Here is a 16955-nt window from a genome sequence, read left to right on the forward strand (position 1 = left end):
GATTAGTTTGAATTTGGTAACCCTATCTGAAGCGATCACCCCCCCCCCCTACTACCCTTTGCAGTTCTAAGTTCATTTCGCTGTATATTATTGATTATTAAATCATGAGTGGGGAGAAAAGTGATTACTACGCCTATTCAGAGAATGTTGACGCTTTTTCAAAGAAGTTTTACAACAACACCGCTGCATAAAACAAACAAGCAAAATTGTAAACCAAACTGACTTTCAGCTGTTAATTTCTTTCAAAGAAACCAACAACAGGCATTATATTTATTTGGCCGTAGTAATTATTTATGGCTTGCAGGAGCATCACTGGAGTGCCGATTTTTTTTTTCTTTTGCGAAATTAGCTGATTTTGTGTAAGTTGATTCCTCTAATTTAACTTTAAAAAAGGTTCCAACCATTTTCGTTTTTATACAGGAAATATGCTGTATTATTTTAATCTGAGATTTGCTCTTTCAATAAACAATTTGTGAAAGATCCGTTTTTGTTTATCAGAATTTTGTGAAGGGTCCGTTTTGGTTGATCGGGATTTTGTGAAAGGTCCGTTTTGGTTGATTGGATTTTTGTGAAAGGTCCGTTTTGGTTGATCGGATTTTTGTAAAGGGTCCGTTAACGGACCCAAATTTGCTCTGGCCAGACCCCTGTATTTGAGTACTAAATATATGATTTATATGTTTTAAAGGTATTTTTTGATCCTCAAAATCAATTGTTAATCATTTTAAAGTGTTTTCATATGTTTTTATGCAGTATCTTTGAAGTAAAATCACTTTTCTTAAACATATATGTGAGATGTCCAAATTGCGTTATGATCTAGACGCCGATAATTCTGTCCATTTATTCAATATTATAATATGCTCTTCTGTCTTGTAACCTTACCAACTAAAGGCTATTATAATGTTAATTTCTTTAATTCATTGCTATTTTGAACAATTAATACATTATGCATTAGACATTACATAAATAACAGTAGAAACTCAAGTTATGATGTAACGAGTAGTAAACAAAGGCGGCAAAAATCGCCAAGCAAACCTCGATTGGCGACAACTCACAGCGTATAATATGCAAAGGGTTACCAGAGAGGAATTCAGGTTTTCGCCAACAGCGGCGGTTTTGGCGACTTGATCACCTGCGCCGGCAAAATGGATGTTTTTTTTTTCGGATTATACAAAACCATAACAAAATTTTATTATTTTAAGACCAGTATATAAGGTCACTCATGTACTTCATAAATCCTCTATTTTTCATTGCAGGATTTAAAAATAGATAAAATTTTCATTGGAAAAGTTCAAAAAGTGAAACTTTCATTATGATCAGGGCTGCAGAGTCGGAAGGAAAATGGCCGACTCTGACCCCTACTCCTGGATTTTGAAACGCCCGACTCCGACTCCTGATTTTATTATTATTATTATTTTTTAAATTGTACTTTTTCAATTCCCTTTTTTTCTTCAGGGAAAGGGGGAAAACCTCTAAACAGAGATTGAAATATTAATTCTTTTTTATGAAAATTTTGCCTTTTGTTTTTTCATTGTAAACCCAAGACACATACAACGTTAGAAATTCAATTTAAAACTCAAATTTTCCAATAGTTACGAGTTTAAAAGTGAGATGACTTAAAAATCCCTTTAAAAAAAATTGAGAAGGATTAGCTGTAATTTTCCCTCCCCCCTTTAATGTTTAACAAATAGATATTGATCAAATCGTGTGCTTTCAATTTTTGAAAGCTGTAACTTGAGAGAAAAGCTTTTTTCCCGGCAAAGTTCTTGAGAGGGGGTGGTTTGGCCCGGGTGACACCCATCTGGTAGGTGACTTCCAAAGTTAATTTCAGAGTTTATAAAAAATATAAATATTTCAATTCTGAAAATTTTCCCGGATATATTTTAAATTATACTTTATCAATAAAATTTCAACAAATATAGGGCCCATATACATCAGGAGCTAATTTTACACAAAATTCGGCGGTGTACAAATGTGTACGAATAGCTTTTACTATACCTATATTTCTTCTTCGCTAAATTTTTAATTTAAATTTCACTGGCTGCTTTAGATTAACCTTCATATGAAGATTTTAAGATTAACTGTAATTATTGAGTGTTGTAACCAAGAAATGATTTACACTTATTTTGTTCCATACTTTTTAGTGAGAACTAAGCTTATAGAAATAGTCTTAATAAAGAACAAAAAATCGATTATTTCATCGGATCTTTTGGATTTGTGCATTTTCGCCAGAACTTATCTGAGTTTGCGGATCACTCTCAAAAGTTTCCACCTGAGCTACAGGCCTCGTCTAACTAAATTGTTATGTTCCTTTTATACTATTTTATAACTGAGATTGAACAAAACACTATGTTTCTATTTTTATTTGAAAGTGATTACTTGACAATATTAGGCAACAAAACAGTCTGCTGACAGTTGCTATTAGTTAAGTTAAAAGGCAAGAAAACTAGGGGACGGCTACAGAAAGTTCGGTAAGCACTCAAGCTAGCTGATTGCCATAATGGCAGTTATTTTCTCATTAGTAGCTTTTTATACATGTAATCGAACCAATTGGTAGTCAGTTTTTAAAAAATGCAAGGAGAGTCAGTGAAAATGAAAGAAAAAAAGAGCCCCGGAGTCGGAGTCAGCATGGTTTCTAACAACTCTGACTCCGACTCCTTTACCCCAAAATTAGTCCGACTCCGACTCCACAGCCCTGATTATGATGATGTCCAAAAATCTGTTACCTACCGGACAACTATATGCCCAAAATCTGTTATCTACAGACGATCATTAAATTGCATAAATACCTGCTGTCTTTTTATGTTTGTGTATGATGTTCGAGGTATACATGCTATGCAATAAAAGCAAAATTGATTTCAAATTCCAAAATTTTAAAAATGGCTCAAAAGCAATGTTTTTGTTCTCACCTTTTGAGAACTACCCTAACTTTGGAATGACCCAAATGCTGTATCAGGAAAGAAATTATCAATTTAGATGTGTTGTTTCAGCTTAATAATTTTTCTAAACATAGATAAATTTACTATGTTACATCAGTTACATGGAAATGCTTTAACATTTAAAAAAAATCGCGATACAAAACCTTTTTATAATTGGCTTTATTATTGAGCAAACTTACCAAATCATGGATCAGTGAAGTGGACTAAAGGGTTGCGGGTTCGAAGCCAGACGGTCGAAGATCTTCTGTTGTGTGGACAAACAGGATCATTCATCTCTAGAGTCTGATGAGAGAGGATTCCCTGCTGAAAAGATCAAGAGGTCATACGGGCGGCACAACTTGAACCTCTGGCAGGGAAAATCACATAGATATTAAAAAAGGCAGTAATTAAATAAACCTAAATAATAAACATTACTGTTATGTTTCAAGTATGCATTTTATTTTTTACCAAATTACAGTGCATTCTATCCTAGTTCCAAAAATAAATATGAAAAATATCATATATAGATATACCTATACCAGCGAACCATAGCAACATACAACTGAAAGTCTTGTACAACTATTTAAACTTTTATTAAAGTTAAGTTCCTAACCTTGAACTATAATTCTTGAGACAAAATTAAAAATTATGTAATCGAAAAAGTCAATTTTTTTAACAGATGCAAACAAATCAAATTACTGAAAGATGTTAATGAGAAGTTTACATTAAACTCATATTTGCCATAATATCAAAATACTCTTTATAATTAGAAATTATCTTTTTCACATTTAGATATAAAATAGCAAATATTAAAACATTTCAAATTTTGTTTTTGAAAATAAGGAAATATAATAACAACATACACTATGATATGCTATAATAGGGATTTCGTTAGTTGAAGAGATTTCTTTTTTTCCTCAAATCTATGTAGTTAGTTGAGCATTTTTCTATGCATCAAAATCTTGAAGGCATATATGCTTTTTATTTAAAATACTAACAAGCAATTACTACTCCAGCAAGTAGGATGATGTAATAAGTAACCTTTTAGATTATGTAATCTTTTGTGGTTATGATAATTTTTACAGATACAATTTTAAGCAATTATTATAGAATTTAGTATCTTTTCACTTCCAGCCATTATATTGCAATTATCTCAAATAACTTGGATAAGCACAAATCACAAATAAATTGCAAATAAATATTTAATATTACATACAACTTTGAACAATTTAGTATACAACCGCTGAAATTGCAATACAGAGAAAATACACAGCACAACAGAGATAAAGATACTATTTCTGCTTACTTTAATAACTCAATACCTTTACTTTCATAAACTGATGTCAAGTGCCAACTACTGTTAAGTGCACCAGAAAAAAAAAACAGCGTCAGAGAGCATAAACTTACTACAACCCTCTTTTGCTACGGTACCTATCCATTTCCTGAGTTTGGATTTCCCTGAAAAGTAATATGTTATATGCACTTGAAATATTGAAAATATTTGTGAATTCATGAAATTATTTTCATCAAAACATCACTGTTTAAAAAAAAAATGTTTGTAAAGAATCAAAGTTTCCATCTTTTTTCCTCGAAGCCTCAAAATGTTCAGAAATTGTACATATCTGATTCAAAACTGAATTGTTAAATATATTAACTGTTTGTTGACATAAATTAAATACTTATATTGCCTCACAAATAAGCTTTATACTTGACAGTAAATGACAATTATTCTAACTATATTCTAACTTATTTTTTCAAGAGCACGGGAAGAATTTTCAAGGGAAAAAAAAGAATATTTTATATGTTTTTATCTTGCTCGATGCTTGAAAACAGCTAAAATGCAATTTCCCTGTACTATATGAAATCTCTGCAAGATAAGAAAATATAAAACAAAGCAAAATAGCTGTAACATATAGAACTAAACAGTTCGGCGTCTTTTTTTTTTTTTTTTTTTTTTGTAAGTGTTAGCGATAACGTTAATATAGCTCGATTCTCAAAACGTGAAAAGGAACAATTTATAATAAAGGATAGCACATGCTAAAAAGTTTTAATTGAAATGCCTCCCCCCCCCACGCTATTGACATCATAAAACAATCACAAACACAGCACAAGCAAATTTGGAAGATTTTTTCGGGTATTCAGAACACTATGTGTATTGAACAAAGAGTGAATGCAAAATGTATAACACATTTCAAATTCTAGTTTAAAGAAATTTGCAATTCTATTCAATATAGAAAACGATTTCAAACTTACCCACAGAACGAGTTAATGATGAAGCTAATAACAACAGCAATGGCGTCCTTCGACGGAGCGGAGCGAGAGAACTTACCGGGTCTGCGCATGCGTCATCAGAGAGCACTGGATGTACTGCACAATATCGAATGGAATCGGCTAATGTCGGCAAAAGCGAAACTCCATACATTTCTTTATCGGAGACAATAGATTCCTAAATTATTTCAGAATAATTTTTCTCAATTTTATCCACTTATTAGAAGCAGCAAACATCCAATAGGAAAACTATTTTAAAGGTAATTCCCTAATTCAGAATACCAATACAGCACAGTATCGGAAGCGATCGGCTAATGTCGGCAGAAGATAAAAACGCCGTACATTTCAGTATCGTGTATTATAGATCGATAAATCATTGTAAAATGACTTTTTTTTAATCCTACCTACGTATTAAAATTCAAAATGTCTTGCAAAAAGTCTGCTTTAAAAGTAATTTTCTAATTCAGAATGTCAATACAGCATAGTATTGGATGTGATCGGCCAATGTCGACAGAAGTGGAACGCCGTACATTGTATCGTGGATTATATAAGTCGATAAATTATTGTAAAATGACTTTTTTTGATTGAACCTACACCTTAAAATTCAAAATGCCTTTCAACAAATATGTTTTAAAAGTAATTTTCTAATTCAGACTGTCAATACAGCACAGTATCGGATGCGATCGGCTAATGTCAGCAGAAGATAAGCGCTGTACATTTCGGTATCGTGTATTATAGATCGATAAATTATTGTAAAATGACTTTTTTTCATTGCACCTTTGTATAAAAATTTATAGTGTCTTGCAAAAAATCTGTTTTAAAAGTAATTTTCTAATTCAGAATACCAATACAGCGCAGCATCGGATGCGATCGGCCAGTGTCGGCACCCACATAGCACAGTCACATCTCGGCAACGTAGCAAATACGTCGCACTGCGACGTTTGTAACGTCTCGGGCACGTCACGGCACATTCCAGAAACGTCCCAGAGATGTTCTGGCAACGTGGAATTGTCCGACTTCAGTTACGTCGCAATGCGACGTGTATGGTTCGTCGCAATGTGATGTTGTCGTCGCATTGCGACAGCCCAGAGACGTTCTAGAGACGTGGAATTGTCCAACTTCAGTTACGTCGCAATGCGACATGTATGGGTTGTCGCAATGTGACAGCGCAGAGACGTTCTGGAGACATGGAATTGTCCAACTTCAGTTACGTCACAATGCGACATGCATGGGTTGTCGCAATGCGACAGCCCAGAGACGTTCTAGAGACGTGTAATTGTCCAACTTCAGTTACGTCGCAATGCGACACGTATGGGTTGTCGCAATGCGACAGCGCAGAGACGTTCTGGAGACATGGAATTGTCCAACTTCAGTTACGTCACAATGCGACATGCATGGGTTGTCGCAATGCGATAGCCCAGAGACGTTCTGGAGACGTGGAATTGTCCAACTTCAGTTACGTCGTAATGCGACATGTATGGTTTGTCGCAGTGTGATGTTTTCATCCCAATGTGACAGCCGAGAGATGTTCTGGACACGTGGAATTGTCCAACTTCAGTTACATGCACATTCATTGGGCTTGTGATATTGATGAGGAAATGTGACAGCTCGCAGCTAAAATTTTCTGAAATCTTTTCTTATTTATTGGGAAAAAACAAAAATTTTGTATTTTTCATCAAGTAACATTCACATTAATTCTAAATGTTTGCTAAAATTGTATAGCTAACCATTCAAACAAAATATTTAAATTCCCACATAACACAAACAATTCGTACAAGTTAGTATGCACTAACTTAAGAAGTACAAAAGAAAAAAAAACTCGGATTAGTTATTGCCAGGGGCGTGCAAAGGGGGGGGGGAGGACACCTGTTGGCAAAATATTTTTTAAACTACGGATGAAAATAGGGATAAACAACATAAAGGGTAACGGGAAAGTCATTTGTGATGGGCCCCAAAATTTTTGTGCATGCCCCTGGTTGTTGAATACGAATAGTGATTGTTCAATTTAAAAAGTAGAAAATAATATAGCAAGAGAATATTGTCGCCTCAGAGCAACAGTAAGAAATGTAATCCCAGGAATAATACTAAGATATCCTACTATTGCTCTGAGGTGACGATATATATATTTTAGTAGCATTTAGACCCAATAATAAAATATTAATGCAAAAATATTGTTAAATTCCCAATATTCACGGTTGATACAAAATCTCGGTTAAAACGAATATTTTCTTAGTTAAGTTGGTTTGAAACAATCATGGAACCAAGCAAAAATGTTTGGATTATGGACGTGTTCTTTATAGGAGAAAATTGGATAATGCACATGTATTCTGGAACTATCTTGTGTTCTGCCCTCCCAAAAATTTATGTTTCAGGCCATTGCTCACTTTAGCGAGTGTTCAGATAGGGTCCACTATGGTTGCGTTCGACGAAACTCACCGGTTGACCGGTAAGTAACTGGTTACTAACCGAAGCGTTCTATGATCAACCGGTTACCATTCTAAGCAGTTGATTGGTTGATTGGAGTACGTGATCATTAGCTGTCACGTGATTAACTAACCGGTCGCTCTCGGTCGAGCTCGTCGAACGCAACCTATATATAATCAGTGGTGCCCCCCTAGGGTATACTCCATATAGTACGCGTATACTCTCAAACGTTTTTAAAACATATATCCTATACCCTCAAGCTTAAAAAATTTTCATATTATGCATATGATCGCATACACATATTGTGCATAATTGATTACTGGGAGTATACTCTCAGAAAAAATGATAGGAACATCACTGTACATAATTAAATTGAAAATCTTATGCACAATAGTTGCATTCAAATGAAAGTTTAGGCTAAGACAAACAAAAAATTTTTACCCCTCCTCTGAAAACTTTTGCTGATGAATGCCATTTTTTTGTCGAAATTATACATCATTTTGTAAGACTAAAAAGTCAACCATAAGTTAAATATTTTTGTGTGGAGCATAAAGCCCTTATACCTGTTGTCTGTGGACATTTCTCGGAACTTTCTATGTGTCAACGCGGATTATCACTTGTTCCTCCACTGTTTAGCATCCTTCTTTTCAAAAAATGGAAAATCTTAATAACTAACAGATATGTTCATACCGTAATAATGAATAGTAGTAATTCATTTTTTTAAAGACAATACTCATTTGTTTTTTTCACTATTTCACTTATTTATGCAACTGTTATAAATAACAGCTAATCGAACAAATTGTGGAGTTTCTGGCATTTCACATTAACTAAGTTCAACTGTACAGTAAACTCCCGATTATATGAGGAATTAAGAGGCACAAGTGCAGTGGATATCAAAAATCGCGGCCAAACCGCTAAAAGGCTATAGAGAGGGACAACCAAAGGTAAAAAATATTCTTGCTGACAAACATGGGTTTATTGATACATAGTATTTTGTTTTGTGAAAATCATGGGTGCCACTCTAAAAATTGGCCAGGACTGAAAAGCGCGTGGCTCCATTTCGCCACCAAAATGTTAGCGCTTAGTTTGTTTGATGTTTTAGACATATATAATGCTAATTTTTGATGCTGTAACTATATAGTAAAACCAAATTGTAAGATTAAGTAAAAATTCAAACCTAAATAAAAAATAACATATCATTTTCCAAGATTTTTAGGCGGTAAAAGTAGAAAAAAACCTAATAATAAAATACAATTAAAAAAACTTTCTATTTGTTACTGCAGAAAAAAGTTTCAGATTGTATAGTTCATGTTACATAAATAGTTCATATTTCATACAAAAAAAAAAGTAATTAAAAAAAATTTCAGGTATGAGATTTTTGGCTATAAGATGCAGTGTGATAAAAACTTTAACAAAACTTTCCAGATTAAGATAAGAATGGTTGAAATCAACAGATTGAGTATCTTAGTTATTTTTTGGGGGAAAAAACAGCTTATCCTTTTAACTTTAGCAGGTGGGCCGGTTTTTTGTCCTCAGAAGAATAAGACCTTTTTTGAGAGTGAGAGATTCAAAAGTCAAGATTTGTTTCATCTATAAAAATCATTTTGAACATGGAAAAAAAACCGATGGCCGAAAAATCCGTCCCTTGGACGGAAGTGTGGCAGCCATGGTGAAAATATATGCAGCACAATAAAAATGTTTTTATATTTTTGCACAACAGAACTGAACATCAATAAATAACAAGGGCATGCAGGATGAAGAAAATGTAAAAAATAATCAAATCAATAAATAATAAAACATAAACAACTATGAGTTTAAATCTGCAATTTTTCGAGAAAAAAACAGCCTTTGGCCTAAGCTTCTTGCTGCGAAAATACATGTTCTTGATTGTTGAATGACTCACGGATAATCAGGAGTTTACTGTATATAATTAGAAGGAAATATTACTATTAGTTCACAAAACTCATCTTCAATATCAAGGTAATTGGAAATAATTTCTACTTTTTTAGATTGTGCAGGGTGGGTCAGTTAAAAGTGAAAATTAAGGACTTTTTAAGTTCTCATCAGAAATGATTATATAACTTAAGGTACACCATTTCAACATTTTCCAGAATGTGTATGGTGGGGGGAAGGCAGGAGTACTTGATACATAAGCATATGATACAAGCAAGCATGTTACACTAAGTAATGCCTGTTTAAAATTTTGTATGTCTCTCTCCTAAGCACCCATTTGATTTTTCGTCCTTTGTTAGATCAATCCAAACATTACAAGCATCTGCAATTGAAAAGTTTAGTTTCCAAACTAAATCAAGGGCACTAACATAGGATTTTATTTTTTTGTTTACTCAAATGAATATCATTTAGCAATTACTTGAGTTATTGAAGACGCTTTTAAGTTTTTGCCGGTTTTTACCAGTTTCTGCCAATGGCATGGCAAAAACTGGTTTCTGCCAACAGAAAGCCTACCCTGTGTGTAGTAGAGCATTTTTCTGTGCATTGTTTCAAAATCTTGAAAGTATATGCATATTTTATTTAAAATCACAACAAATAAGAAAGATAGACCATGAATAAAATAAGTCGTATAAATGAGTAAAATGTTTATTAAGTACAGTAAATATTAAACATGAAATTAATTCAAAGCTACCTATTTTGAGCAATAATTTTACTATTTTGAATCTTTAGTTTGAAAAGTTAATGCCGTTCACAATAGACAAATTGGGGAAACCTCAACTATGTTTTAAAAATATGGTTTAAAACTTTATTTTTCTGAATGAAAATAACTTTTTGGATTACGTAATCTTGCGTGAGTCTGATTATTTTTAAAGTTATGTACAATTTTGTGCAATTATTAGGACTTCATCTTATATGTCAGTCATTACACTGAAATTATCTCGAGTAACTTGAAGATTTTTTTAAACTATATTTGACACAATCCTATAAGCTTTTTTAAACAGAGACACATGAAAATAAAGAGAATTTTAAAGATATTAGGGTTTACTTTTAAATTTAATATCTGCAAGTCAGCATGACTTGGTAGAGGATCTAGCAATAGATGGAATCACAGCACAATATAGAGATATAGATCAATACTATTCATACTTACTTAGTCTGAATTCATGACATTTATAATGAATGCTTTATCTTTCTACGTTTATTGTACCAACTATAATTAGTTAACTGCTGACAAAAGGAATGGGACTGCTTAAGAAGACAGAAAAAGATAAAACGGCAGAGAGAGTAAGAAAATACACTACTACCCTCTTTCGCTATCCATTTCTGAATTGAATTGTATTGCGCAGAAAAGTTAATACTTAATGTGTGCTTAAATATTGAAGACTAAGCAAATACACATTGGAGAGTAATTGTTTTCATCATGCGTTATGCAAATAAAGTAATGAATATAAAATTTAACATAACTCATGAATAAAGTCTTAAGCAAGAAAAGCCATACATGAATGTATAGAATATTTAAAATAAGAATTTCGAGTTTTGTAAACATAGTACTTTTAAAAAATCAAGAAAAATGATAGTGAAAGCAAATAATAATTATATTTAACGAACAACATGATGTAGAATAAAATAGCAAGAATTCTATAAACCAACAATTCATTCATTCAAATTCTATTAGCTAACTTTTTTTATGGATCGAAGACGATCCATCACCTACTAAAACTCAAAATTTTAAAATCAAATGTTTGATGAAAAGCTTAACCGCTTAAGTTTAAAATAAACCAGCACACGTGCGACAACATTAAAACACAAGGCATAGAAAAAATTAATATCCTTCCATAACAAAGCTATAAATTCGGATTTTTTAAGTATTATTCAAAAAACTTTTTTGCAGTAAATTAGAGATTAGTACAATTAGTTTACGAACTTTCTCGTTTAATCAGTAATCATAGCGGAAAACTATAGAAAAACAAACACATTGGAATCGATCAGTTAAAAAATTTACAGTCACAGTTAATCAACACTCGCTAGCAAAGTTCTTCATTTTGCGCATGCGTGTACTAGTTCGGAGAGAGGGGGAAACGTCTCAAGCATGTCGCAGCAAGATGTTGCAGCTACGTTTACTTGTAACATCGCAGCGACGTACTGTTAATAGCGCAGTGTGATGTGACGTGAATGGGACATTGCGACGTCGCTGGAACATCGCTCAGACGAAGTGTGCTATATGGGCAGAACCGAACCTCCATACGTTTCGTTTTTGTGGATAATATATTCCTAAATTATTTCAGTATAATTTTTCCCAGTATTATCAACACATTACAGAACAAAATATTCACTAAAAAAACTATTTTAAAAGTAATATTTTAATTCAGAATGCCAATACTGCATAGAATTGGATAAGATCGGCAAATGTTGGATGAAGCGAAAACCGTAGATTACTTTATCGTGGATGATAGGTTAGGAAGTTATTGGAAAATAACTTCTCCCAATTGTACCCACGCATTGAATTTCAAAATGCTTTGCAAGAAAACTGTTTTGAATGCACTTTAATAATTGAGATGACCAATGTTGCTGAGTATCGGACAGCATTGGACATTAGACAGGAAGCGTAAATTTCCAAATATATTTTTGCAGTGCTAAATTTCGTTAAAATGTCTGGTATTCATGTTATTCTTTTGGGAGGAAATTGCGAAATGTTCTGAAAAGTAACCGTTGATTAAGTTTTTCTGATTTGACCAGTATCAGTTGGCCAAGCCTATACAGTATTGGACTAGATCGGCCAATAGCGAGGTCTGTCAATTTCTTTAATCAGGAGTTTCAAATACCAAATCTACTGGAAAAAGTCTCAGAACAGTTCTACCTTTATGTTAAACACAGAATTTCTTTTTAAAAAACGTTTTATAAAGCCCTTTCACTTTTTCAGTATCGGGATGCCAATACTGCCCAGTATTGGCCAAAATCGGGTAAAATCGTCCGACATACGACGACGCACGCCAGGTTTGGCCAATACTCGACCGATATTGGCCAAAATTGTTGTGCTACTGGGGTTGCATAAGGTTACATAATTATATCTTATGCGGCGGTTCTATTTTTTATTTTCCTGTCTTAACGAGCTTTTTAGAAAAATGGCTACCTATCTGCCCACTTAAATACCAACCTAATCATTAAACACACATTTAGGACAATGGCATGGCCAAATTAGTAAGGTAGGTGGGGTAAAGTCCCACGTTTTCAGTTTCTGTAATATCATTGTCAATAAAGAATAGATTGTCTTTTTTTTTACAAATTAGAATCTTAGAATGGGTTGCCACTTACAACCCCTCCGAGTTCTAGCAATGTCTGACTAGTAATTACCGAGAAAATTACGATTTAAAATGAAAAAACTGCGACGGTTCACCCGACAAAATGGAGTAAAGCCCCACAATGTGGGTCTACACCCCATTTAAGATAGATGTGAATAAAAACAGCGACTGCTTGATAAAAACACTTTATCCTTTGTATCATTGGCTTATTGTTATTCAACAGTATTGAACTTTAATATCTCATAAATTTAAGCATTTTTTTTAAATTGGTACAAAAATATTTTCTTTTCTAGAAAAGGAGGATTCAGTTTCGTGAGGTAATGACAGCCGCATTATGAAAAACCAGTGTTCGACTATATTCATAAATGAATAGTTGAGAAAGTTTGTATGAATTTAACTATTTCTAGCAGTTTCATTTCTACTCTTAGTCATGTTTACTGCATATGTGGAAACATACAATTTTGATATGTACACACAGTACCAAACAGAAATAATTTATTCCAATTTTGCATTTTGTCTGTTAATATCAAAATAAATAGATGAAAGGGGATGTTTCGGTAATGGGGTCGTTTCCGAAATTTTTAAAGTATTTTTTTCTGAAAGAGCATGCTTAAAAACATGGGTTTTAACCATTTTTTAAATAATTTGAAAAAAAAAATATTTTTTAACAATTATTTTAATCGGAGCGCAGATTGAAATACATTTTTTACGCTTTTGCACATGGCGATGAAATGCCATTAGCGAACAGTGCACTTAGTTTAGTTTTTTAAAAAAGTTATTGCGTTGTGGGTGGAATCGTGCTCTCCTGTGAGGTTACGACAATTTCTTAATTACGTCTCCAGTAGCAATGAATGAATGACTCTTCCAGTGTCTCAGTAAATTTGCCGACTCCTAGTAGTTCTTAGATTTTGTAAAAAAAAAATCTCTACGTAGCCTTCTTGGCATATTGAAGTTATCTTGGCCACATTGATCAGGGATAAGCTTTGGGTTTTTCTCTGTAGTTTTACTCGAAGTGATAGGGAAATCTCAGGCTTTTGTTTCATTTTCCACAGATTTCTTCAATCGATCTTTTTGAACCTCTAAAATTAGCTACTCAACAGAAACTTACCTATCTGGCCGGCCAATTCGAACGTGATGGCAGGTCCAAAGATTTCCCAACTCACTCGAAGATCCTTGTGCAGTTGCTCGCAATTGGGAAGTGGAGATTCATGTTCCTAAAACACAAAATCATGCATGAACCAACAAATAAAAGTTCTCTTTAAATACCTATCAATTTTAATATCAAACCAGAATCGTTGAAAATTATCATTGCTGAGAATTTATCGGTTGCATGAGTGAAAGATTTCCCCATGACGCTGAAAGCGATACCACGTGGCCAACGCAAACAAAAAGTATGTTACAAATAATGAGAACTCTTTCTGGAAAACTTCGCTATGTATGAAGCTCTTTCTTGATACGGTTCCAGAAAATTTTCAGTACAATATTTTTACTTGTTATTAAGCACTTTTATTATACTTGGCTAGATTGTCATGGAGTAATCTGAGGCCTGGTTTTGCTTATATTTCATCAACAGATCACTTAGAGACTTCTGGATTTCACTGAATGATTTGCATAATCTTAAGGTACAACTTAACGCTGAAAAATTAAAATTCTGAAATAAAATTATTTCAGTTAGGGTGGAAAATAGCAAATTTCATGTAATTTCCTCATTAAATGTTTAAATATAAAACCCAATGTTACAAATTTTGTTGCTTTGCTACAGTAATGTTAAAAGCAATCGTAATTAAAATTTTGAATCAACGCTTCTCTGAAGCAAGGATGAAATTAGCAGGCATAAATCCTAGAGAGGAACAAGGATTAAATTTTAATGCCAACTGCTTAAACTTTCAGACACGTATATAGTTTTTTTCCCTTCAAGTATCTAGCATTAATATGAAAAAAATAAGGTGAAGTTTCGTGATTGTAAAATTATTCTATTTCTGATATACGTTTACACTAAAAAGAATAAAATAACAATGTTTTTAAAAATACCAAGCACTTTTCATAACGCACTCAGAAGGACAAAATAACCTTTCTGGGTCAGAAAGGGCAATTTGAGCATTCCTGTAGGTATCGAAAATTCCAATAAAATGACACCACAAACGAAGAAAAGTGCGGCTCAAGTCATGAAGAGAATTTCTTATCATTATCTAGCTTTCAATCACAAATTTGCGTGTTCAAACATGCATATTTTTCTTGAAAGCTTGGTTTGAAATGACTAGAACCGCACTTTTCTTCGTTTGTGGTTAAATTGTCCTTTCTGACCCAGAAAGGTTATTTTGTCCTTTTGAGTGCGTTATGAAAAGTGCTTAGTATTTTTTTTTTTTTTAATTCTGTTATTTTCGTATTTGTTGTAGTTAATGAGTTTTTGTTAAAATGAAATATTCAAAAGAACGAAATTTCAAGTATTACTAGCTGCGTCGCCCGACTTTGCACGGTCCATCTCGAAAATAAAAGTTATGTCAAGTGACGCGAGTTCTCCACTGAGGCTTGAACCAAAAAAAAAGTCAGTGAAATTTTGTGGTAGATTGCGGAAAAACCCCAAAAAGTAAACATTTTAAATCCCCTGATTACAGAAAAAGCCTCAAAACAAAAACAAGAATTTTAACCTGTGCATATTCGAGAGAAAAAAATGGCAACAGATCTTTTATCTCAATGACTTTCTTCACGCTAAAGCATTGTTGCGGAAAGTTGAGATGAAGCACTGAATGGAGGAAAGCCTTCGAAAAATAGGGATTTGATTTTGAAATCTAAGAGTCATAATTAATAGTTTTTAATTGATATCTCCGCTAATTATTATCGGAGGATTATGTTAAATAGCTAAACATGAAGAAGGGAGGATTACGAATCCATCGATACCTGGTTCGATGGTCAGTTCACTGTCGTTCGGGAGAAGAAGCTTGGACATACATAGATACGCTCAGTTTTTAATTATATAAGAGATTTACAGCAAAGTATTTGCTGTACGAATAAGAATGGATTTTGAATTGAGGCTGTCAGAGCTAGGGTTTCCAATCCCGTGCCAATTTCAGTCCCGTGGAATATCGGGATCGTAAGAAGCCAATTGACTTTATTTTTCAAAAAGTTAGATTTTAATTTATAACGAGCTTGATGAAAACGTGCGGTGTAGCTCCACTGCATTTGTTTTTTCCCCCACGGGGGATAAAAAGTATAAAACTTTAAAAATGTGTAGGAAGGGGAAAAAAATCTTAAACTTATATAAAAAAAAAAGGAGAACTTTAGTTAAAATTTACTTTGAAGAGCCTTCGGCTAACCGTTATGGTACTCCCGTTAGAGGAAGCCACGTCTCTCGTACATCCACGCAACCATCTTCTGCGTCAAAATCAAGCCATGCCCCCAACCGGGAATTTTCAACATAGCACACCAGAGGATAAGGGGCAGGGCCCCAGGTGCCTCAAGCTACGAACTTTTTCCGTGGCATTTGTTTTTACAGAGATTAAATAATTGTGGACATTCAGCAAAAGACCCCAATTCGCAACTCCAGCGCTCGAATACGTTACCTTGCGGTGATTTACATAACTGCCGAAAAAACTAAAACATTGCGTTCCATGTGTGTCTGTTGACGTAAATATAGGCAGTTTGTTATGAGTATTTATTAACGCATTCGATGTGTCTTGGATTGCTTTCAGAAATAGAAAGTGTTTTGTCCCTTAATTGTTATTCTCGAGCTCCTCAAAATAATTTTCGTCTTTATTATTTCCCTCTAAAAAGTGAGTTGACTGTCGTAAATGGCGTGAAATCCTAAGCACATGAAAACTCTGGATTAACAAACTTCGCATCTGCAAATCTATTCGAAGCGTTTTTTGTTTTTTGGAAGAGGATAACTTTCTACAAGGTAAATTTTTTTATTGTTTTGTTTGAATTTGTAAGAATGTTTTTATTTTTTTCTCTTAATCTTAAGCTCAAAAGAAGGATATTATGCAGTATTATCGTAGAACGTAATGAAAAATGTTTAACTCTGAGAATTTTCATCGCCAAAGTAGTGCAATTATAGTTTAGGGTTATAGTTTTAGTATTGTGCGAGCAAAGAACACTT

General features: G+C 33.5%; 1 protein-coding gene and 1 long non-coding RNA gene across 2 annotated transcripts in view; both read right to left on the reverse strand.

Annotated features, from left to right (window-relative positions):
- Nucleotides 1-5254, reverse strand: part of LOC129219931 (uncharacterized) — a 7056-nt gene extending 1802 nt beyond the window's left edge. Inside the window, exons 1-2 of the long non-coding RNA XR_008580441.1 lie at nucleotides 5169-5254; nucleotides 3116-3282 (exon numbers count right to left, since the gene is read on the reverse strand). This is a non-coding gene — a long non-coding RNA (uncharacterized LOC129219931). The remainder of the gene's footprint in view (nucleotides 1-3115; nucleotides 3283-5168) is intronic.
- The window catches only part of LOC129220585 (protein Skeletor, isoforms B/C-like), a 102153-nt gene that overhangs the window by 47213 nt on the left and 37985 nt on the right, over nucleotides 1-16955 (reverse strand). Inside the window, exon 8 of the mRNA XM_054855017.1 lies at nucleotides 13968-14073. Within this exon, the coding sequence (XP_054710992.1) occupies nucleotides 13968-14073 (106 nt within the window). The remainder of the gene's footprint in view (nucleotides 1-13967; nucleotides 14074-16955) is intronic.

This window comes from Uloborus diversus, chromosome 4 (assembly GCF_026930045.1).
Source record: "Uloborus diversus isolate 005 chromosome 4, Udiv.v.3.1, whole genome shotgun sequence".
Classification (NCBI taxonomy): Eukaryota; Metazoa; Arthropoda; class Arachnida; order Araneae; family Uloboridae; genus Uloborus; species Uloborus diversus.